This window comes from Hemicordylus capensis, chromosome 9 (assembly GCF_027244095.1).
Source record: "Hemicordylus capensis ecotype Gifberg chromosome 9, rHemCap1.1.pri, whole genome shotgun sequence".
Classification (NCBI taxonomy): Eukaryota; Metazoa; Chordata; class Lepidosauria; order Squamata; family Cordylidae; genus Hemicordylus; species Hemicordylus capensis.
The window spans coordinates 17659440-17682600 of NC_069665.1; the positions used below are offsets into that span (position 1 = coordinate 17659440).

The following is a 23161-nucleotide window of genomic DNA, read 5'->3' on the forward strand; positions in this document are numbered from 1 at the left end:
CAGCAGGTGGTAGCCTCCTTCCAAACCTGGGAATAAGATCCCTGGGGAAGCTTTGCCTGGGCAGGGAGAAGGAAACCTGACTCTTCAGTACTGTGGTGCTGAGCTAAGACTGGTTTAACCAATGTTGACAAGAGCTAGTATGATTATGCAAAATGCCTAATAGGGCCGTAACTGAAAAGCCATCTTCACCCACACAAACCTGTGTGTGTGTTAAGGTTGTCTCTGGGTACAGCCATAGTAAAAGATTAGCTATGTCCATGGCCTCTTCTTTGGTGGTGCCCCAACTGTGGGGATGCCCTCTGTAAAAACACACATTTGATGCTTCCTCTTCTATTTGTGAGACAGTATACATTTAGATTTGCATGAGCCTTTGACAAGCTGAAATGAGATCTGTTGCTTTGAGGATCGGTTTTGTCAGAAAGGCCAGACCTAAAAGTTCTAAATAAATATTCTTGCTAAGAGAAACATCTTGGCTTTGTTTACATAATAGTTAGAATCTGTGTTTAATGTGGGTTACTGCCACTGAGGACAACCAACAATTGGTCAAAATGCACTTAGCTTTAGGAATAACCATAGGATATTCTTTTTTCTCTTGAGAAAGTTTATCTCTTGGTGAACTTGGAATTATCCACTTTTAAAGGATATTAAGGGACTAAATTATGTATAGCCATACATTTTAATTTTTCTAATGCTTGGATGATTTTGTGTTACAGTTTATAATATCATTTTAAACCTTAAATACATTAGTGCAGGGTTTCTTAGCCTTGGGTCCCCAGATGTTGTTGGACTATAACTCCCAGAATCCTCAACTGCAATGGCTTTTGCTTGGGGATTATGGGAGTTGTAGTCCAACAACATCTGAGGGCCCAAGGTTAAGAAACCTTTCATTAGTATATTACTTTGGGTTCTTTGGGGGTTACTTATATTAGGTGTGAATCCAATATAAACTAGCTGAACTGGGCGCAGAGCATCTGTGCCTCTAGCTATTCTTCCTTTTCTCCCCTTGCCCCCCACCCCCAGCTTACCATTTGGCCAGCAGGCGGGCCCAGAGAGGGTGGCTCCGCTCTCTGCTCAGCCATTCTCTGTGCAGGTGCAGAGAGGCTTCTTTCAGCCCCAGTGTGGGCCGACCTAACATTTGGCCAGCAGGCGGCTGTACCGCCCTCTCCGCTGCCCGCCCGCACTTCACATTTGGCCCCAGTGCGGGCCATCCTTCCTTTTGGCTGGCAGGTGGGCCGGATAGGGAGGTCACGCCGCCCTCTCCGCCGCCCACTCGGTCGTTTTTGCTGTCTCCCTCCCAGCCACCGCTTTCAGCCACTTTCCTCTCGCCCTCCCTGCCCCTTGGCCGCCACTCAGCCATCCTCCTGGCCAGCAGTTTCTTTCCCCCACCTGCCCGTCCCCGTCGCTATCCGTCAGCTGCTCGCGAACGCTTGCGAGAGCTGCCACACATGGGTACATCTTTGTGAATTAGATAGATTGATTTCAGGGGTTGGATAGATTGATTTTTTGGGATTGTTTTTTGGGTATTTATAATGTGGGTTGCTGACATTAGTGTGATTGTGTGAACCCACACCAAGGTGGCTTCTGGCCTGAGATGAAATGAATCTGAGATTACCAGCTCAATGTGGATGCACACGATCATGCTAATACTGGTATCTCGCACTAAACCGAGATTCAAACGATTCTGGGAAATTGTCCCAGAACAGTTCGGCATAAAGGATTTCATTCATTCATCATCTGCAAAGCTGCTATTCCTAGACAGCAAGTAGGAGCCAAGAATGCTGATGGGAGCTAAGAAGTCAGAGGATCTCAAGAAAAGCAGTCCTGTCCAGCTGCCTCTGTTAAAATATAAACTGTTCCGTGGCTCCACCTCTTGTTCACATGGATGCATTTCTCCTTCACAGGGCACTGGCTGCAGGCCGTACACTGGGCAGGTTGGTGAGGAGGATGCAGACGGCATTGACATGGCATATCGAGTCCTGGCAGACCATGCCCGAACCATCACAATCGCCCTCTCAGATGGCGGAAGGCCGGACAACACCGGCAGGGGGTGAGAGTGGAACCAAGCTGTTCAGGGTGGACCATGTGGGGTTTGGCTTTCAGCACACTGAGAGGCTGGATAGAAAGGATGCATACATGCAGTGGTGGAGCTGAAGTTGGGCAGACATGTTCCAAGAACAAGAGCCGCCCAGCATTTGGAAGTCGCCTCTTCCTCTGGCCAGATACCCACTTCTGCCACAGGCTGCTTGCTCGCTTGCTGCTGCCCACTGCTCCACAAGCAGCCAGTTCTGGGCCAGGTGGAATGAGGAAGCCCCTCTTTGGGGCTTTCCTCCTTTTCCACTGCCCGGGGAGCCAGCTGCTTCTGGAGCAATGGTGCAGAAGGCATGGCTGGCGAGCGGCGTTCCCAGTACTGCCCGGGCAGGGCCACCGATGATAATGGGGTGAGTGTGTGTGGGGTGCTTTGCACGTGTGCCACCCACCATTGGTGGGGGCCGGCAGGGAGGGGGACGATCACAGGCCCACCCTCCCTTACTTACACCCCTGCATACGTAGCTCGACAGAGTAGAGCACATGATCTTGAGAATCTGCAAACTGCATGGAGCACATAAGATGACACTTAAGAGACTGCGATGTCAGGGCCTCTCTCCTGGAGTTTAAACTTCTGACTATGTGAGCCAAGGATTCCAGGCATGACTTTATTTGTCTCGGGCCTTTAGCAGGTCACTGTGTTTTGTTTACCCAAGATTGAACTCCACCCACTATGGGGGATGTTCCTGATGATGGATGTTTATCTGAGGATGAGCCCAGGGTGTTCTTGATCAGACCAGCAGTGGTTGACTTTCAAGCCGCTTCATCTCCAACTGCCAGCTTGAAGTCAGTTCAGAGGTGGTTGCTATCCCAGGGAAACTGATGGTGTGAATGGTCCCTTAGTTGTGCAGCCAGACAGCAATCCCCATGTATGGAGATGTTGCTGTCTTGGGTGCAATGAGACTAACCTCCTGCCTTCTGTTTCCTCTTGTGAAGGTATGTTCTGAGGCGCATCCTTCGCCGTGCTGTGCGCTATGCCCATGAGAAGCTCAGTGCTCCCAAGGGGTTCTTCGCCACACTGGTTGACGTGGTGGTAGAGTCTCTGGTAAATTCTTCATCCCTTTCTCTTGGGCTTTCTCTTTTGGGGTTGTGCGGGACACTGAAGAACAGAGAGATGAGTTTGCTTTGGTCTAATGGCTCCTGTTTCTTCAGGGTGGTGCCTTCCCGGAACTGAAGAAGGACCCAGACATGGTGAAGGACATCATCAACGAAGAGGAGGTTCAGTTCCTGAAGACGCTCAACAGAGGGCGTCGCATCCTCGACCGGAAGATTCAGAGCCTGGGAGATGACAAAACTATTCCAGGTTTGAAATAAAAGGCCTCTCCTTCAGCCCCTACATACAAATTGCTCAGAGCAGGGGTTCTAGGTAGCCAGGTGTTGTGGGATAGAATTCCCTTTCTCCACAGCAATGTTCCCTCTAACGGATTCCCAGATGTTGACTACAACTCCCAGAATCCCCAGCTCCAATAGCTTTTGCTTGAGGATTTTGGAAGTTGTAGTTAACAACATCTGGGAGTCCATATTAGAGAGAACCCCCTTTCCACAGCCACAGTAGCTTTTGATGAGAGTTGTCCAAAAGCATCCGAGGAAACAAGTAGTGAGTTCTAGGTGACCCAAGCAAGTGGTCCATATGCTGCTTGGGAAAGTTGTGTCCCATCCATAGCCACTCTTTCCCAATAGGTTTGGGAGAGGTCTTTCTTGCCTGTCTCCAAATATTGCCTTAAGTATACGTGTCTTTTATTTCTGCAAAAGATACATACACGCAAACAAACAAACTTCTTATGGTCTAAGACCAGAATAACAAACAAAAATACCAAAAAATATTATACAGCTTCAAAATCTTGCAGTTACAGTACATAATTTCAATACTCAGAGAACCAACACACACACCCCAATTAATTAATTTACAGATTTGAACAGTTTCCTAATGGGACACGCCCTAAGGCAGAATTTTACAACCGTAAAGGCAATATTTGTACTAGAGTCTGAAAGAAGGGAAGTGTACAAATTATCCAACCTGCCTGGGAATTTCATTGAAATTGGGGTTATAAAACGAAAGTGAATATCTCTAGAATACTGGCAGTCAAGCAAAACATTCATCATCATTTCAGTCGCTCCCAGCTATAAATACGGAACTGACAGGCTCGGAGGAGAGAAATCCAGCCGACAGTGCAGATCTGTCCCAGGCAGCAAGAAGAGGGCAGATCTTCCCCTTTTGCTTCTTAACTGGTCCTCTTCCTCTCTGCTGTGTAATGGCGAACAGCAGCCATAAGAACAGCCCTGCTGGATCAGGCGCAAGGCCCATCTAGTCCAGCATCCTGTTTCACACAGTGGCCCACCAGATGCCGCTGGAAGCAACAGGCAGGAGTTGAGGGCATGCCCTCTCTCCTGCTGTTACTCCCTGAAACTGGTACTCAGAGGCATCTTGCCTCTTTCTGCCATCTTTCATCTGCTTGGCTCTTGTTCTTGAGTATACCCCATCGCAGCAGAATGGGAACCACCTGGCACTGTTAAGAACATAGGAAATTGCCTTATAGCATGCGTCCATCTAGCTCAGTATTGTCTACACCAGGGATTCTCAACATTGGGTCCCCAGATGTTATTGGACTTCAACTCACAGAATGCCCAACCCCAGTGGCCTTTGGTTAGGGATTATGGGAGTTGGAGTCCAATAACATCTGGAGACCCAACGTTGAGAATCCCTGGTCTACACTGACTGGCAGCGGCTTCTCCAAGGTTGCAGGCAGGAGTCTCTCTCAGCCCTATTTGGGAGATGCTGCCAGGGACGGAACTTGGAACCTTCTGCGTGCAAGCAGGCAGACGCTTTTCCTAGAGCAGCCCATTCCCCTAAGGGGAAGATCTTACAGTGCTCGCATGTAGTTTCCCATTCAAATGCAAACTGTTCCACCTGGGTTTCTTCCCATACTGGATGGTTGCTGTTTCACTACTTTTCTCAGGTAGACCTCCAATCCCGCTAGAGAGGAGAATCTGGGCTATTTGGGTGTGACTGTTGACTCTCTCTCTCCCTTGCCTCTCCAGGAGACACTGCCTGGCTGCTATACGACACTTACGGTTTTCCTGTGGATCTCACTGGGCTAATTGCAGAGGAGAAGGGCCTGAAAGTAGACATGGAGGGCTTTGAGGAGGAGAGGAAGAGCGCCCAGGTAGGGCTCGGCCATCACCAGCTGAGAGGCCAATTTTGCATTCTCCGGTGGATGCTGATATAAGTCAGATATCATTGCACTTGAACCTCTTGACCCGGACATCTGTTATTTTAACTTCCCAAGTACTGAACTAAGGCAGCTCGCGTTATCTAAAATATAATCATAAAACATGAAAATCAGCGTACGGAATATAGATAGTCTGTGGGGTGACTGAACATTAGTGTTGTATATTCGTGAACCAGAGCTGTACAACTTCGGCTCTCCTGTTTTTGGACTACAACTCCCATCATCCCCAACCACAATACATTCTAGCTGGGGATGCTGGGAGTTGTAGTTCAGCAGCATCTGGAGGCACCCTGGTTGGGAACCACTGGGTTAGAGTGTTGGACGAGGACCAGGGAGAGCCGAGTTCAAATCCCCATTCAGCCATGAAACCCACAGGATGACTCTGGGCCAAGCACTTACCTCTCAGCCTAATATAATTCCCGGAGATGTGAGAATAAACATAACTATGTACCTCTGGGCTCCTTGGAGGAAGAATGGGATATAAATGTAAAAAGCAAAGCAGGACAGTATCTGTATTAGATATTATCCCACTTTGTCTTTTGAGTCTTTTTCTAATTGACCAGTGTGGATACCTGCCATTGTTATGGATAAATTCTGTTATGAATAATTTCCTGTACTCTATGTGCATTTTCCTGTTTATAGGAAGGTAGAAATATGTCACAGCTGGCTGTTGAGTGCTCTGCATGCCTTCTTTCATAAAATAAAAGTAAAGTTGTGCTGTCGAGTCAGTGTTGACTCCTGGCAACCACAAAGCCATATGGTTTTTCTTTGGTAGAATACAGAAGGGGTTTACCATTGCCATTTCCTGCCCAGTAGGAGATGATGTCTTTCAGCATCTTCCTGTATAGTAGGGGTATATCATATACCCCTGCTAACTTGGCAAAGAGGCACCTTTTAACGTGGTGATTCTCTTTATTTAGCAGGGGGAGAGTAACTGGCCCTATCCACCCCAGCACAGTATCTCCAGTGGCTGTTGCTGGTGTCTATCTTATGTTTCTTTTTAGACTGTGAGCCCTTTAGGGACAGAGAGCCATCTTATTTATGTTTTTATTATTTCTCTGTGTCCCTGAGCCATTTTTAAAAGGGCGGTATAGAAATCAAATTTATTATTATTATTATTATTAATTTAATTTAATTTAATTTAATTTAATTAATTAATATATTGCTGCTGCCCGATATAGGGATTCAAACTGGCAATTTCTTGCTCCCTAGCCAAGTTACTTCCCCGGTGAATAATCCTGTTGCACTTCAACATTCCCACCTCAACTCTGCTTTCATTTTAAAAATTGCTTTGGATTCAGCCCTACCAGCTTGGTTTCCTAGTGGATTGTGGGAAGCCCTCACTGTGTATCCAAGCCTGGCTTCAATGGCCAGATTGCTCAAACCTCTCCAGTTCTATGTTTCATCAGTTCAGGCACATAGCTAGGATATCGCTAGTACCCTTTGCAAACTTTTCTCCTTGGGTTGTTACTGTTTCCAGCTGAAGTCCCAGGGCAAGGGAGGTGGCGATGAAGACCTCATCATGTTGGATATCTACGCCATTGAAGAGCTCCGGTCCAAGGGGCTAGAGGTCACAGATGACTCTCTCAAGTACAGCTACACATCGGATCCCAGTGGCACTTACGGTAAGTTTCAGGCTTTTCTTGAGGGTAGTGGCATACTTCTTGCTGCACTGGGATGATGTCTGTCTGTCTAAGCCTGGCAGGAGGAGCTGGTTTCAGAATGCCCACTTGAGGACTCTTGTCTTCTCCAAAATCTGTACATTCATAATTGGGTATGTGGGCAAATGCTTGGATCAAGAAATTATACACTTGAATTGGACCCATAGCTCAGTGGTAGAGAGCATCTGCTTTGCATGCAGAAGGTCCCCGGTTCACTCACTGGCATTTCCAGGTACGGCTGGAAACCCCTGGAGAGTCACTACCACTCGGCATAGAACAGACCTGCTCAATTTAGACCCCCCCCGAAGCTGTTTTTGAACTACAACTCCCATAATCCCCAGCTACAGTGGCCAATAGCCAGGAATTGTAGGTCAACATTCGCAGGAGGGCCGAATCTGAGCAGCCCTAGTGTAGAATATACTGAGCTAGAAGGACCAATCCTCTGACCTGGTACCTGTGACACACCTTCCCCATCACCCTAGAATGCTATATTCTGCCAATATAACCCCCATTGCTGCTGTCGGTCTCTTGCTCTCCCTGCTTCCTCGCGTGATAAAGATATTGTGTCTGACGCCATCTTTCTTTTCCAACATGCAGCATTTCACAGTCCTGTGGCCACAGTGAAAGCCCTCCGTAGAGAGAAGAAGTTTGTGGAGGAGGTTTCTACAGGCCAAGAGTGTGGGGTTGTATTAGACCGCACCTGCTTCTATGCTGAGCAGGGAGGACAGATCTACGATGAAGGCTACCTTGTCAAGGAGGATGAAGGCAGCGATGATGTAAGTCCGGCTGCAAGACCTGCTGGTAACCTTGGCACATGGAGATTAGTAGTAGGAGAGTGATAACTTTGGGGATGGGGGAGGTGACTGAATATTGTCGCCTTCAGACTGGCATTGGGAGTTATGACAGAGTGGCCTGCTTCTGTCCCAGGAGGGTGACTCTGGATCACGGTGGGTTCAGGAATGTAGTGCTCTCCCATACAAACCTGCCTAATATTCAATATTTGCATGGAGACCCTTCTCCATGTGCCTTCACCTTCAAAGAATTGATGGCTGGTGGCCCAGAAGTGGGTCTTCTCATTGGTGATGCCTCGTCTAGATCAGGGATTCCCAACCTTGGGTTCCCAAGAAGTTGTTAGACTGGAGACCAGTGGCTCCCAACCTGGGTTGCTCCAGATGTTGCTTAACTACAACTCCAGTGTCCCTGGCCATCATAAATTGTTGCTGGGGTGCTAAGAGTTGTAGTTCAGCAACATCTGGAGGAACCCATGTTGGGAGCCACTGCTGTAGACTGTAGTCCAGCACCTTTGGAACCCAAAGTTGGGAACCGCCGTTCCCTCTTAAGGTGCGCACGTACCGACTCCCAGGTCCCCGCGCAGCAGTTTCTGCAGGGCGCACAGTCTCTGCTGCGCCCGCCACTGCCGCCCAACATCCCGGCAACTGTTTCTCTCCCCCACCTCCCCGGTCAGGAAGCATTGTTGTGCTTCCCCACTCTGCCTGGCTGGGTTGCCACCGCCTCCTCCTCCCTCCCCCACACCAGCCGGAGCCCCTCCTCCTCCAGTTCCGGCTGCAGGACCGAGCAGCCAGAGGAGGACAGGAAGTGGCAGCGGCAGCTCCCCTCCCGGAAGCCCAGAGAGACCAGAGCTGAGGATGGACGGGAGGTGGAGGCACCTGCCCCCACGTGGCTGCAGAGGAGGACTGAAGGGAGGAGGACGGGAAGCGGTGGTGGTTCCCCCCGCCCAGTGTGTGTGTGGGGGAAGCGTTTTAAAATTTTGTAGGGCGCAATAATCAGGTGTGTGTGTGTGTGTGTGTGTGTGTGTGTGTGTGTGTGTGTGTGATGTGGGCACACAGTCTTGATGCTGCTGCCCAGGACAAAACTCTTTCTGCTCACTGGTCATAAAAATTAGATGAATCACTGTTGGGAACCCTTCACCTAGGGAATGCCATCCTCAAACAAATTTGTCAAGTGCCAGCACAAGCTCCAGATAAAGATGGTCTCTTTCATCCACGCTTTTAATGGTTAAAGTGTGTCTGCTGCTGTTCTGCTATCTGATTGTGCTACTGGTCGTGGCTGCTCTTTCTGGTAAAAACAATTTGCCTTGTTTGCTCTTATGTTTCTGTTTTGGTCATTTGGAAAAGTAAACGAAAAACTTAACTAGTTAAAGTTTATGGTAACAAGCCTTAAAATAAATAAATAAATATATATATATATATATATAGGCTACATTTTCAACCAGTTAAGTTCAGTTAAAAAGAAATCAACTAACTAAAAAGTTACTGGTTCATGGAAAATGTGAAACACAGCGAACTGCCAACTAGCGAGGGTTGATTTCACTTTCACGAGTCGTCTAGTAGGCTTTGAAGAAGAAAAGTGGCATATAAATATTGGAGAGGCAAATGTCTGCTGTTGGTTGGGTGACTAGTTGAAAGAACTTGTCCCTCCTCTGACTCAGTTCCTGCCAATAGTCATCTATTATCTGTTTCGTTTCTGCAGAAGACTGAGTTCACGGTGAAAAATGTGCAAGTGCGTGGAGGCTACGTGCTCCATGTGGGCACAGTCTATGGGAGCCTGAAGGTGGGAGATGCCGTAAAGCTGTTTGTTGATGAGGTGAGTGGATTGCAAGGGTAGGAAGGAGCTCTGGTTAGCATTGGCATGGTGCCATTTTGAGCTAGGATCCTTTCCCACTGTGGTCCTTTGAGGCCAAGGTGGCCTCCTTGTCTCTTTTCATGGGCCATTCGGATCTTCAGATAACAGTTGTGAGCTTAAGATGGATTGTGTTGCCCATGAAGGGTGATCAGTCTCTAGAGAAGGGGCAGGCCAACTAGGCCCTCCAGCTGTTGTTGAACAACAACTCCCATCTTCCCCAGCCACAATAAATTGTGGCTAGGTGTGATGGGAGTTGTAGTTCAACAACAGCTGGCGGGCCACATTTGCCTACTGCTCTGGAACAAGCATGTGCTACTCATAAATGAGCTTTGCAATTATAAGGGTTACCTCCGAAACCCAAGGTGAGGGTGAGCTTTGAAGTATACATATTCTTTAGCTTATTTTTATACATGCACGTATATTCCCTGACAATTTACATGTGTGCAGTACTTCTCAGTGGTAGCTGCCTGCTGTAACTATTAAGGGCAGGGAAGTCCAGTGATGAATGCAGCCCATAATCTCTCCCACCTTCTAAAAGCAATATTTATTTTCCAATATAGTGGGAAGTCCATTTAAGTCAGCTCTTGATTAAAACTAGGTGGGGAAGTTTAGGGACTAGATTTGGTCTGCAAACTACCTCAACAGCCAGCCTGGGTTTAGGCTAGTTGGGCAGGATTTGCTTTCTCCCCTGCCCACCCACCCCCATGCATATCCGTCTCTGCCTTGCAGCCAAGACGAAGGCCCATCATGAGCAACCACACGGCTACCCACATTCTCAATTTCGCCTTGCGTGCGGTGCTGGGAGAGGCTGACCAGCGGGGATCTTTGGTTGCTCCGGACAGACTGCGGTTTGACTTCACTGCCAAGGGTGCCATGTCTACTCAGGGGATTAAAAAGGCAGAAGAGATTGCCAACCGGATGATTCAAGAAGCCAAGGTATAAGGGGGCAGAGCTGGGTTTGTTTGTTTGTTTATCTAACTAAATTAACATATTTTATACTGCCCAAAACGTACATCTCTGGGCGGTTTACAACAAAATCAGAAGTTAAAACATTAGTTAAAACAGATAAATGACAACAAAGAAATTAAAACATTGGTAATAAATAAATGACAGCAACAATTTAAAACATTACAACAATTTAAAACCTTAAAACAGTATTTTAAAACAATGTTAAAACTATTAAAATGGTATTTAATTAAAACCCTGGGTGAACAAATGTTATCGTTGGTATATTAGTCTCTAGGGCAGGGGTTCTCCAAGTTGAATCCCCAGATGTTGCTGGACTTTGGAGTCTGTTCTTTCATCCTTAGCACAAGTTTCTTGTTGAGCCTCCTAGTTCTCCTAAGATCTTCTACAAGAGGTTTTATTCGTGGCAGGAGATTACCATTGTAGTGGTATTTTAAAAGACTATTCCACTTTGTTCTAAAGATTCTCCAGAAACATTCCCTTTTGTACAGACAGATTCGTTTCCAAGAAGATATGCAAAAGAACTATTTTTTTCTGGAGTGTAATCTGTTGCATTCATAAGTTCTGCGCCTGCACAGGGACATCACGGATTGATTAGCTAGCTCCTCGCGCAGGCCCTAACTGCCAAGCATGTGACCATGCTTCCGTTTATCCTAGGCAGTTAGGGCGCACTTCAGTCAGTTTCTGTTAGACCGCCATTGCGTCTACACCTCGGATTATATAGCTCCTCGGAGTTACTTCTTTTAACTTGGAAAAACGACTTGGACCGGACGACAAAGAAAGATTGGACTTGGACTCTTGACTGGAAAACGGAATCGCCTCTGAAGACCCTTTGAACTAAGCGTAAAAATTATTGTTTCCCGCCCCTCGGGGCGATGGCTGACACTGCTAAGCTAAAGACTACTTTTAAACGTTGCTCTGAGTTTCGTGCAAAATTACCTTCGGACACTCATGATGCTTGCTTGCTGTGTTTAGGGGAACAACATAATACAACAACTTGTAAAATTTGTTCTTCGTTCTTGAAACAAACGCTGAAGAATCGGGTGTTACGCTTGAGAGCGGCCCTTTATGATGATGTGCTTTGCCCTCCGATGCCGAGACCCTCGACATTGGGTCCCTCGGTATCGGGCATGACATCGAGTGCGGTGGTGTCGAAGCCCGCAGCACCTCTGGTGGACTCTGCTGTTCAGCAGTCGAAAGCTGCCATTGTGCGAGACTTTAAACGGCCAGAGGAAGGGGGGAAAAGCAGCACCACCACAAGAAGCACAAGCATGTCTCATCTTCTGAGGGAGAAAGAGACAACTCTCCTCCCAGAAAGCGGAAGAAAAAGACTAGAATTCGTAGTGGGACCCCATCTCTGACTGCTTTGCAATCTGATTCAGAATGGGACTCCACATTGAAGATTACACCTTCCCCGTGGGTTTCAGAGTCGAAGGGGGACCATCCCATCACAGCGTCGGCATTGATGTCAATATCAAGGATGGCCAAGGTCGAGCGTCCGATGCTGATAGTCGAGCATACTACAGCCCCCACAGTGCCGATGTCGACATCTAGGCCGACCGGACTTGACATTGAAGGAGTACGACCCGGAGATCTATGGAAGCCAGGGACTGGGACTTGGCGTTGTGACGCTATGCAACTTACACCTGCCCATACTCCACTTATGTCTCCTGTGCTGACCCCGCAGGGGGAGTTCCAGACAGATGACTTTTTAGATTTTGGAGGGGCAGCTGCACAAGGCCAAGTATCGCTTGATCCTAAGATGAGGACAGATTTGCTGGCGATTCTGGATTTGACTGATACCACACCGTTAGGTTCAACGTTCCATGGTTTCTCAGGAATCGAGATGGAACAGGTGATGGGGCATTCGCTACAGCCGGTACTGAAAACTCCCTCGATGTCACCAGTACCAATGGCTTCGGTACCAAGGGTTCCGATACCGAGACCACTATGTCTTGTGTCTGCAGCCATGAGCCCTATTGGCTTACTGGGTCACCAAACTGCAGATCGGGCTACATTAAAAAGGCCTTTGCCATTATTTGTCCAGCCCTCAACATTACAGTGGAGGTCACCGATGCTTGGGGAGTCTTCTGCTGCTAACCAGATGGCTCATACTTGCAGTTTTCAACATGCCCCATCAGTGGTTTACCCTGTAGACTATGCTGAGTACAAGATTTGGAAAGCACAACAGGGAAGCAGACTACGGAATCCTCCGGTTAGCCAGGACGCAGCCAAGGCAGTGAGAACTATTTCTTTGGCATGCCAGACTTCGGCAACCATCACTGACTCAATTCAGCGAGAGCAACCACACGATGCGGTGGTGCCTGCGCGTTCTCAACCTGCACCGCCAAGGATACGAGTGCAGTCTGTTCCGGACTTACCTTTACTACCTGATTCAGGAGATGCAGATTCATCTGCTGCAACTGAGACAGATGATGAGGACTCTACAGTCCCAACAGAACCAATGGAACCTGAGCTTCCTACAGATGTGCCCCCGATTATGTCGGTGCCCCCGACAGAGGAGTTGAAGGCCTATCATATACAGATACATGAAATGGCTGAAGCCTTAGGTTTGGAGTTGAAACAGCCGGAGTTGGATTTGAAAGATCCAGTTTACAATATGATGGCTCGGGCCAAGATAGCACATCTTGTGTCACTTCCAAAGCTGCACTTGCTGCAATTACAAAGGCTGCACAGACGGCATGGGAGGTTTTGCAGACATCAGCCGCTACTTCCCGGAAGTTAAAGGGCTTATACCGAATACAGGAAGAAGAGAATACATACCTGATGAAACATCCGGTACCAAATTCATTGGCTGTTGAATGTGCTTCTTCGAAAGGAGGTCAGCGCCATTCGACTCCTAGTGACAAGGAGGGCAGAAAACTGGATGTGTTGGGGTGTAAAGTCTATGCGATGTCCAGTTTGGCAATTAAGATTGCCAACTATTCTGTGTGTTTAGCCAGATATGGGCACCACCTTTGGAATGTGCTTTTTCAGGACTCTGCTACCATGTCGCCGCAAGAGTTCCAAGAGAACTTCAGGAGAACGTATGAAAAGGCAGTGGTGGTGACTAGACATCTACTGAGCACCTTTAAACATGCCGCAGAGACTGAGTCTCGTGCGATGACCACTGCTATCACTTTACGCTGCCATGCTTGGCTCCACTCCACGGGCCTGCAGCAGGATATGCAGGATAGGGTGGAGCACTTGCCATTTGATGGGAAAGGACTTTTTGCCGAGACCACGGATGCAACAATGCAATCCTGGAAGCAATCTAAGTTTACAGCATAGACCTTTATGACTACCGCTGCAAGCGGCCAAGGGCCACGCAATCGCTCGTATGGCAATAAACAATACCGTTCTGGATACAGGCAGGAGAGAAGAGAATATAAGAGGCAGTATGAACCATATCAACGTAATAAAGCCTATGGCCAGCGACAAAGGGGCCAAAAGCAGAATAAGGAGCAGAGTAAACAGTCTCTTTGATGGTCAGATCCATCCGCTTCCACCATTCACAACGATGCAAGATGCAGCACCCAAGGCCTAAGCCACCGGCCTTGTGATTGCCAAAGTCAACATCAAGTTGGCAAGCCATGCTCAAGCATGGCACAACATAACATCAGATCACTGGGTCCTGACGATTATAAGGTCTGGCTACGCAATAGAGTTCAAAGCTCTGCCACCTTTTCAGGGCATAAAGTACACCAGTCCAACCCAGGTGCTTCTGGACAAAGTTCAAGTGTTGTTGGAAAAGCAGGTGATCGTGCAAGTGGAGTGGGTGGACAGGATGCAGGGATTTTATTCCCGATATTTCCAGATCCCCAAGAAAGATGGAGGCATACGTGCGATAATGGACTTGAGGGACTTGAATTGTTATGTGGACAACAGGAAGTTCAGAATGATAACCTTACAAGGCATCCTAGACCTCCTAGTGCAGGAAGAGTGGACGGCAACTCTAGATCTAAAGACGCGCATTTTCATGTTGGGATTCATGAGAGCCACTGCAAATACTTGAGATTCACAGTCGGAGATACAGCATACCAATATGTAGTACTACTGTTCGGACTCTCCACAGCACCGCGTGTATTCACAAAGGTGATGGCTGCAGTAATAGCATTCTTAAGGACAGACGGGGTGGTTATTTATCCCTATCTTGACGACTGGTTGCTGGTCAACGACATGAAAGAAGACTTACGTTCACAAGTCCAATATTTACTACGGCTCCTGGAAGACTTGGACATCACAGTGAATCTAAAAAAGTCAAAATTAGAACCACAGAGGCATGTGAGTTATATAGGGGCAGAGCTGGATATGCAGGAAAAAAGGGCTTATCTGCCAGAGAGCAGGTATCGGCAGATCAAGGAACTGGTTCTTCTGTTTCAACGCTTACTGCGGCAACCGGCAGAGTTGATTCAGCACCTACTAGGACTTATGGTGTCCTGCAATACGATGGTGCGCAATATCCGTCTTCATATGAGGCCGCTTCAAGGGTGGTACCTCAGCAACTTTTGGCCGACTCTAGACAATCAACAGAAAATACTTATGGTCCTGAAGCCTGTGCTAAAATCCTTGGACTGGTGGACGGTGTCTGCCAATGTACTGGCAGGCGTTCCATACCAACTTCTCACACCCATGCACAGGCTGACAATGGACGCCTCCCTTTGGGGATGGAGTGCACATTTCCAGCACCATCAAGTACAAGGGCAATGTTCTGCGCAGCAGTGGAAGAGCCACATAAACTATCTCAAGCTCTAAGCTGTTTTTCTGGCGCTGAAGGCATTCCAGCCACTGTTACCTAGAAAGATAGTGCAGGTCTATCTGGACAGCACCACAGCGATAGTGTATTTGAACAAAAAGCGACGGGGGGACTGTGTCACGCTCTCACTGTCAGTTGAGTCAAAGAATTTGGATGTGGTGTATCGCTTAGTCAATAATCCCAATGGCGTTGCATATAAAAGGGGAGGACAATGTGCAGGCGGATGGCCTCAGTTGAACATTGTTGCACAACCAACACCACGAGTGGGAACTCAACATGGTCTACCTGAAAAATATATTCAACAGATGGGGTTGGCCAGAAATAGACCTCTTTGTGACTGCTGCAAACGCAAAGTGTTGGACATACTGCTCATGTGCAGGAATAGGCAGGCACTCCCTGGGAGATGCTTTTCAGCACAAATGGACAAGGGGACTATATTATCTGTTTCTTCCACAATCACTGATAACTCGAGTAGTATCCCAATTACTCAGGGATACCACGAGGGACATCTTGATCGCACCATGGTGGCCCCGATAACAGTGGTTCCCAGTTCTATTGCGTCCGTCGAGAGGGACTTATCGCAAACTGCCAAGCCGACCAGACTTACTAACGCAAGGCCAAGGGGCAATTCGGCATCCACAGCTCGAAACTTTGAAGTTAACTGTGTGACGAATAAATTATTAAAGAGAATCCTGATAAATAATAGGAAGAAGTCCACGAGACTGAATTATACTAGCAAGTGGCAACGTTTCAAGCTATATGCTGGACGACATGGTTTCTTCCCTAGGAGGGCCACGGTCAGGCAGATATTGCTTTACCTGATGACACTCAAAATGGTGGGCCTAGCAAACACGTCATTGAAAGTTCATTTGGCAGCACTCTCATCAGAACACAAGGGATGGGGGGACACAACAATGTTTTCCCATCCAGAGTGTAAGAAGTATCTAAAATGTCTGAATAATTTGTTCCCGCTGCTGCGGCGGCCGCTTCAACAATGGGATTTGACATTGGTGCTACAGGCCTTAGTGAAGCAACCATTTGAGCCGATGGCGGAGGCTTCACTACGTCTACAAAACATTGAAAACTGTATTCTTGGTGGCGATCACTAGAGCAAGAAGGGTTAGTGAACTAGCGGCCCTTAGGATCGTCCCTACATGCAGATATTCCCAAACAAGGTCGTGATGCAGTTAGACCCGCGGTTCCGACCTAAGATTTTGATGGATTTTCATATTAACACGGATATAGTTCTGCCTACATTCTTTTTGACTCCTGAGACGCAGCTGGAAAGAACTATGCATGAGGTCCCTGTGCAGGTGCAGAACCCATTCCTTATGAATAAAACGAATTACCTCCAGATCATCTGTTACAGGTAAGCAACCTGTTTTTCATGTTTCCCAAAACTTCTCAAATGTTGAAGAATTCATTAACAGTACAAGTCTCTAACCTTGCTTTCTTAGGAAGTAAGTCTGGCTTCCAGGTATGCATGCTTAGAATAGCACCTTGATTGTGAGAATCTCATGTGATTATGGCAATAATCATGTGGTAGAGTTTTTCAGAACAACTGTACTAGATCAGCCTTTGCCAATTAGAATTGTGTTTTTTTCAAAACTGAGAAACCTCTAAAGGTGTCAAAAGATCTGACCAGATCTGAATTTTCTTTTTCCTTTTTAGAATTTTACAAAATTTACAATGGCATTAAATGATAAAATATTAACAATCAGAAACTATATTAGGAATGATGCTGTTAAAAAGTCATAATTAGAAAGAAAAAATGTGGAGCAGCACAATCCAATAAACCTTTGCAAATCTAACCTTGAAGTCTACATCTCAGTTGTTGGGCAACATACAGCACATACAATATATTGTATCATATATAATATTATCTGGATATTATCTGCTGGCTTATTATTCCAGTATACTGTGAATAAACTCCAATTATGAACAGATCTGGCTTCCACTCAGACACCTTCTCGCCACTTAATATAGTCAGTCAACTTCTGGTAAACCATAATGTCCCAAACTTTAATAATCCCTTCTTGCCAAGCAGATGTGGCTAGGGGCTTTCCAGTTCTTACTGACTGTCTGAATTTCTTAATGTTGCAATCAATTCACCAGGTTGTGTATGCCAAGGACTGCCCACTGGCTTCTGCCAAAGCCATCCAGGGCCTCCGAGCTGTGTTTGACGAGACCTACCCTGACCCTGTGCATGTCGTCTCTATCGGCATACCCATCGAAGACATGCTGGCTGATCCCTCCAGTGCCGCAGGTGCCGTCACATCCGTCGAGTTCTGCGGAGGAACGTAAGCACAGAAGAAGAGCAAGGGGTGAAGAGAGGGTTCAGACCCATAGAATGAAAGCTGTGTTATGTGGGAGCGCTCTTTTAGTAGTAGTGGTATCTATGATGCTTATATGTGGCATTGCAGAACCATCAGGCAGCAGAAGCACAGAGAAGCAGGCTCTGCAGCTGTGAGCCCATTGTGAACCTGTGGCAAAGCAGAGATGGCCCTTTTCCCCACACTGTCTACAAGCACTCCCTTGCTGGGGTGCTGCAGGGAAACGTATGCAGTGGGTTTTCCAAGGGTGGTGGTGGTTTTTTGCTTCGCCTAAGCATTATCCAGGACTGGAAATAGATGCCTGGAAAAAGTCCTTTCATAATCAGGCATATATGTGAGTTTAACCCCTTTCCCCCCGGATTTGAACCACATATACTGAGATTGGGTGTCCATTACCCAACCATGGATACGTGAATATTGAGGTTCTCCTGTATTTGATAAGCATAGGTAGGGAGAGGCTTCTCCTGCATTGCCAAGGAGTGTGGGTGTGTTTTGCTTTCTTGCTTTTTTCTGTCTGACTTAAATGTTGTATGGAGTGTCCAGTAGGAGGCAGGACTAAGCCTTAATGTCTTTCACAGGCATCTACAAAACTCCGGCCATGCTGGCCACTTTGTAATTGTGTCGGAAGAAGCTATTGCAAAGGGCATCCGGAGGATAGTGGCTGTCACTGGAGGAGAAGCCCAGAAGGCGAGTGGCGGGAGAATGGGCAGGTCTGCGTGTAGACGCCATATATGTCGAAGGCTGGTCTTGCAGTAGCAAGCATGAATGGTCCCCTTTGCGGAGCCAGGGTCTGCCCTGGTTTGCACTTGAATGGGAGACTGCACATGTACACCTGAAGATATCCATCCCCCTTAGGGGATTGGGCTGTCACTCTTTGGAAAGGCATCTGCATGCTTGTATATGCAGAAGGTCCCAGTTTCAATCCCTGGCAGCATCTCCAAGTAGGGCTGGGAGATTTCCTGCCTGAAATCTTGGAGAGCCACTGCTAGTCAGTATAGACAATAAGCTAGATCAGGCCTGAAAAGAACACTTGGTCCTTCTAGCCAGCATGTGGGTGGTCTTTATAAACAGCTGTTGCTTGTTTGAGAGTAAAAGTCTGTTTTCTTTCCATCATCGCCACAACATTCTAACATCTTTGTCCTCTCCAAGGCGCTGAGGAAAGCAGACAGCCTTAAAAAGCTGCTCTCTGATTTAGAGGCCAAGGTGAAGATCCAGACTGCTCCCAACAAAGACGTCCAGCGTGAAATTGCAGACCTTGGTGAGGTAAGAGATAAGATTGCCAGCCTAGCCATAAAGGGGAGAAAATTGCTTGCCTTGAATGAATGCCGAGATTCTCAGGATGCTCTGCTCTGGAGCCAAACCCTGCCTTTGTACGCCCTGATCACAGGTGCGCAAAGCGTCGGGAGCCTTTATTGCAGAGATGGAAATACAGCAGATTGGGTGATAAGATCGAGCTGGGATTTCAAGCTCTTCTTCCCTTTGCAGACCCTGGCCACCGCCATCATCCCACAGTGGCAGAAAGATGAGCTCAGAGAGGCTCTCAAAACACTAAAGAAGGTTATGGATGATCTAGACCGTGCCAGCAAAGCTGACATCCAGAAACGAGTGAGCATGTGGCCCCTGCTTCTCCTCTCTCCACCAGTGTTGTATACACAGGGTGAATGTGTATGCAGAAGTTGCCCTGTTTCCCTTAAGACATGTACAAGTAATGAACAGAAATGGACCACGTCTCCACTCTGCGCAGGAAACGTGACTTTCTCTCTTATATGTGGCTGCTGGCATCAACCAGCCCTCGGGTCCACCTGTATCCTCCTCTGGGGGGAGTACCTGGAACCGAGGTAGTGTCATCAACTGCCAGGAGGCAGAGAAGATGGCCATCCACACCTGCAAGTGTCCCTACTGTATTGCACCTTTTGCATTGCTTTTTAATTGTTGTAAGATGCTTTATATAAAAAATTAAAATAAAATCAGGGCTGCTCAACTTCGGCCCACCCTCAGATGTTGGCCTACAGCTCCCATAATTCCTGGCTATTGGCCACTGTGGCTGGGGATTATGGGAGCTGATGTCCAAAAACAGCTGGGGGGTTTAAGTTGAGCAGGCCTGATATAAATAGAACTTGCCCTCTCCTCCACCACCACCAACACACACACACACACACACACACACACTGATTTTTCTGACACATTGCCTGTTTATTTTGTCCTCTCGTATCAATGCCCAGTCAAGCCCAAAATGTAATGTAAGAAGTAGTTCTTGGGATCTGTCAAAATCTGAAGCTTCCTTCTCTGTTGCGGGTGTTCACCCCGAAGGGGTGATTGGGGCTCTGCTTTGAACAATTCCTTGTTCCTTTAGGTTCTGGACAGGACGAAGCAGCTGATCGAAGCCCATCCCAACCAGCCACTGGTCATACTGGAAATGGAAAGTGGCGCTTCAGCAAAGGTAACCCAACCCCTTCCCCTACCTGAGCATCTCCAGTGAGTTCGGTGGGTGGAGAGAGAAACCCCCCTGCCACACACACACACCCATTATTTCCTTGCTGCAGTTCTAGTGCAAATATTTATATGTGCCTGGAAAAAGCAACAGAGCAGGGATGAAGTGCAACAGTTCCCAGCTGGGATATGTCATCTGGGAGTATGTCGTTTTGCTCTAATAGGTAGGCAATGCCATGGGTAACGGAATCAGCCCTTTAAGACATGTGCCGAGGATTGCAGCCATAAGCATTTTTTCAAGTTGATACTGTGTATATCCACTGGCACAAGAACATCTCCTATATAACCCCATATTTTTTACAACCCCCTTAAATATTATAGATGGTGTCTGAAACATGCAAAATACCTTGGAATCAGAAGCAACATCCAAACATTCTGATTCTGTTTCTGACGTATTTTGCATGTTTCAGACACCATCCAAAATATTTAAGGGATTTGTAATAATAATTGGTAGGGCGGGGGTTGTAGTAATATTCAAGGGACCTTCTGTGGTACACACAAGCTTGTGTGTAGCTTTTAGCCTTTTCCCTTGTGTTTATCATGGAAGGCCTGCTCTGGAGAGACACTCCACCAGTCTCTAGCAGCTCCTGGCAACTAGCACAGACTAGAGACATCCTGGCAGTTAGCCTTTTGTGGAAATCATGGGTGCTGAAACTGCACAACACTCCTGGCTCCCAAATCAGAGGGCTGGGTTTCGGCTGCTGCCCCACAGGCAAGAGGTTCTGTTGCAAGTTTTCCTTTCTACTCCCACCCCTGTGCCCGGCCTGGATTTGGGAGGCAGGCCTGTTCTTCTCAGCTTTCTCTGTAATCGGACACATGTTGTTCTGCAGGCACTGAATGAATCTCTGAAGCTGTTGAAGACTCACTCCCCTGAGACAGCAGCCATGCTTTTCACTGTGGACAATGAAGCTGGCAAGATCATCTGCTTATGCCAAGTCCCTCAGGTAAATCTGGAGAGAAGGAATCCATCATTCAGTGGGCCCTGTATTTCCATTGATTAAGGGACATTAGAAGGCAATCCCAACAAAACTGAAATAGGATCTAGAAAATATTCCCTTGCTGAGTTGACATAATCACTTTCAACATATTCTCTTTCAACTAAGTTGACATAATCACTTAACCTTTTTCAGAATGGAGATATTGCCTTACAATTTTTCATAGTGCAGAGTGTAGGCTAGGGATGTTCACGAACCGGTTCAGAGGTCCAGTGGTTTGGCCGAAGCAGCAGGGTATGTGTACCTTTTTTAAGGTTTGGGGAGGGTGCTCACCCCCCCGCCCATCGGCACTGTGCTTACAATCGATCCCGCAGGGTGGCAGTGTATGTCCTTGCCGCCCTGGTGTGCATCAGACTGGAAGTGGCCAGTGTACGTGCGGTGCAAAGTTTTCCTCCCTCCACCTTTTTATCTTCCCAGTCTCTGTTTACCTACTTCCTGGGCAGACACACCATCACACCTTGGACTGAGCTGTGTCCCCATCCAGCCCAGCCAAGCCCCCTCTTCAGCATTCACTATTGGCATTTTGTGCTGTTGTTAGAAGAGAGAGAGAGAGCACTACAGGACCTGTGAGCTAACACTGACCTATGTCCTGAGCAGAGCTAGAGACCTGACCACTGCTGCACTGGGGATGACGCAGTATTCCCCATAATAGGGATTCCTAGATGTTGTCGACTACAACTCCCATAATTTCCAGCCAAAGGCCACTTGCAGGTGGGGATGCTGGGAATTGTAATCAACAACTTCTGGGAACCCCTGTTATGGGGAACACTGGATTGAACCCTTTTCCTCCGCACCTCCCCACTTTTTCTTAAGTGGACTTTGTTTTCAGTGTCACACTTACACATTTCTGTGCATTTGCAACTGTAAACACACATAAATAACACCTTTAACCCCAACAGTAAAAAATGCAAACAGTCCCAGTCCCCTCCAGGATTTCTTAAGGCAGTCTTTTCTCCCTATATGCCCAGTCGGTGTTCCCTCTGACAGAGATTCTCAGATGTTGTTGACTACAACTCCCAGAATCCCCAAGCAAAAGCTATTGGAGCTGGGGATTGTAGTCGTCAACATCTGGGAATCCCCGTTAGGGGGAATTCTGTGCCCAATCCAACAGAGCACGACTTATAGAATTTCCAGCAGTCCTCAGCAGCATTTGGAATATGTTCAGAACTCCCAATCTGCATTCATATTCTCTGTCTCTTCCAGGAAGTTGCCAGCAAAGGGCTGAAGGCCAGCGAGTGGGTTCAGCAAGTGTCAGGGCTGATGGATGGCAAGGGGGGTGGAAAGGACCTTTCTGCCCAGGCGACAGGCAAAAACGTTGGTTGCCTCAAGGAAGCCCTTCAGCTGGCCACGAACTTTGCCAAACTCAGACTAGAAGAGCTGAAGAACTGACCCAAGCCTGGGAATGCACTCAAGAAGGGAACGTCTGGTCAGCTCGGCCCATAGGTTAGGAGTTTATTTTGTTTTAGAGGCATTTATAGAGACAAAGACTGTACATTGCTGTCCCAAGTCCATCCGCTCAGGCTCTAACCAAGCAAGGCAGCAGTGGGTAAGGCAACGACCCGAACACAAGACCGAAGAGCCCAGGACTGCACGAGTTCGCATTCAGTCTTGGATCACAACTGACCCATCTCAGGGCTCCTGCTGCCAATTCACGGCCCTCCTTTTTGCGCACAAATGTTTGTCACATTCTTCCTGTAACTCTCCGTGTAATGCTTAGTGCTGCCACCACTGTACAGTGTCCAGGACGGAAACAGGGACTTTGCACATTGAGCCCCGGCCATGCTCAGGCACTTGCGATGTAACATGAGCACGTGCAGGGGTGAGCATCGAGGCTGCTGTTATCCCTTTTCCTTACCTATGTAGCAGTGGAAGCTTCCCACAACCTCCATTCCTAGTATTAACCTCTGTTGTCATAGCAGCAAAACTTTGGGTTTGCTGACTGGCCCTGGCACAAGGAATTGTGTTCAGTTAAGTTCAGTGGTAAATAAAAAAGAACAAGACA

The 23161-nt window shown here is 47.5% G+C and overlaps 1 protein-coding gene across 6 annotated transcripts in view; it reads left to right on the forward strand.

The window, feature by feature from the left end:
• AARS1 (alanyl-tRNA synthetase 1) overlaps positions 1-23161 on the forward strand; it is a 44436-nt gene extending 21275 nt beyond the window's left edge. For all 6 annotated transcript variants that reach the window (XM_053270728.1, XM_053270729.1, XM_053270723.1 and 3 more), the window contains 15 exons: positions 1902-2047; positions 3022-3130; positions 3238-3388; positions 5125-5249; positions 6796-6940; positions 7574-7752; positions 9467-9580; positions 10349-10555; positions 17457-17641; positions 18253-18361; positions 18824-18937; positions 19160-19279; positions 20028-20114; positions 20995-21108; positions 22363-23161. In XM_053270728.1, coding sequence (XP_053126703.1) covers positions 1902-2047; positions 3022-3130; positions 3238-3388; positions 5125-5249; positions 6796-6940; positions 7574-7752; positions 9467-9580; positions 10349-10555; positions 17457-17641; positions 18253-18361; positions 18824-18937; positions 19160-19279; positions 20028-20114; positions 20995-21108; positions 22363-22548 — 2091 coding nt within the window. In that variant the 3' untranslated portion in view covers positions 22549-23161. The remainder of the gene's footprint in view (positions 1-1901; positions 2048-3021; positions 3131-3237; positions 3389-5124; positions 5250-6795; positions 6941-7573; positions 7753-9466; positions 9581-10348; positions 10556-17456; positions 17642-18252; positions 18362-18823; positions 18938-19159; positions 19280-20027; positions 20115-20994; positions 21109-22362) is intronic.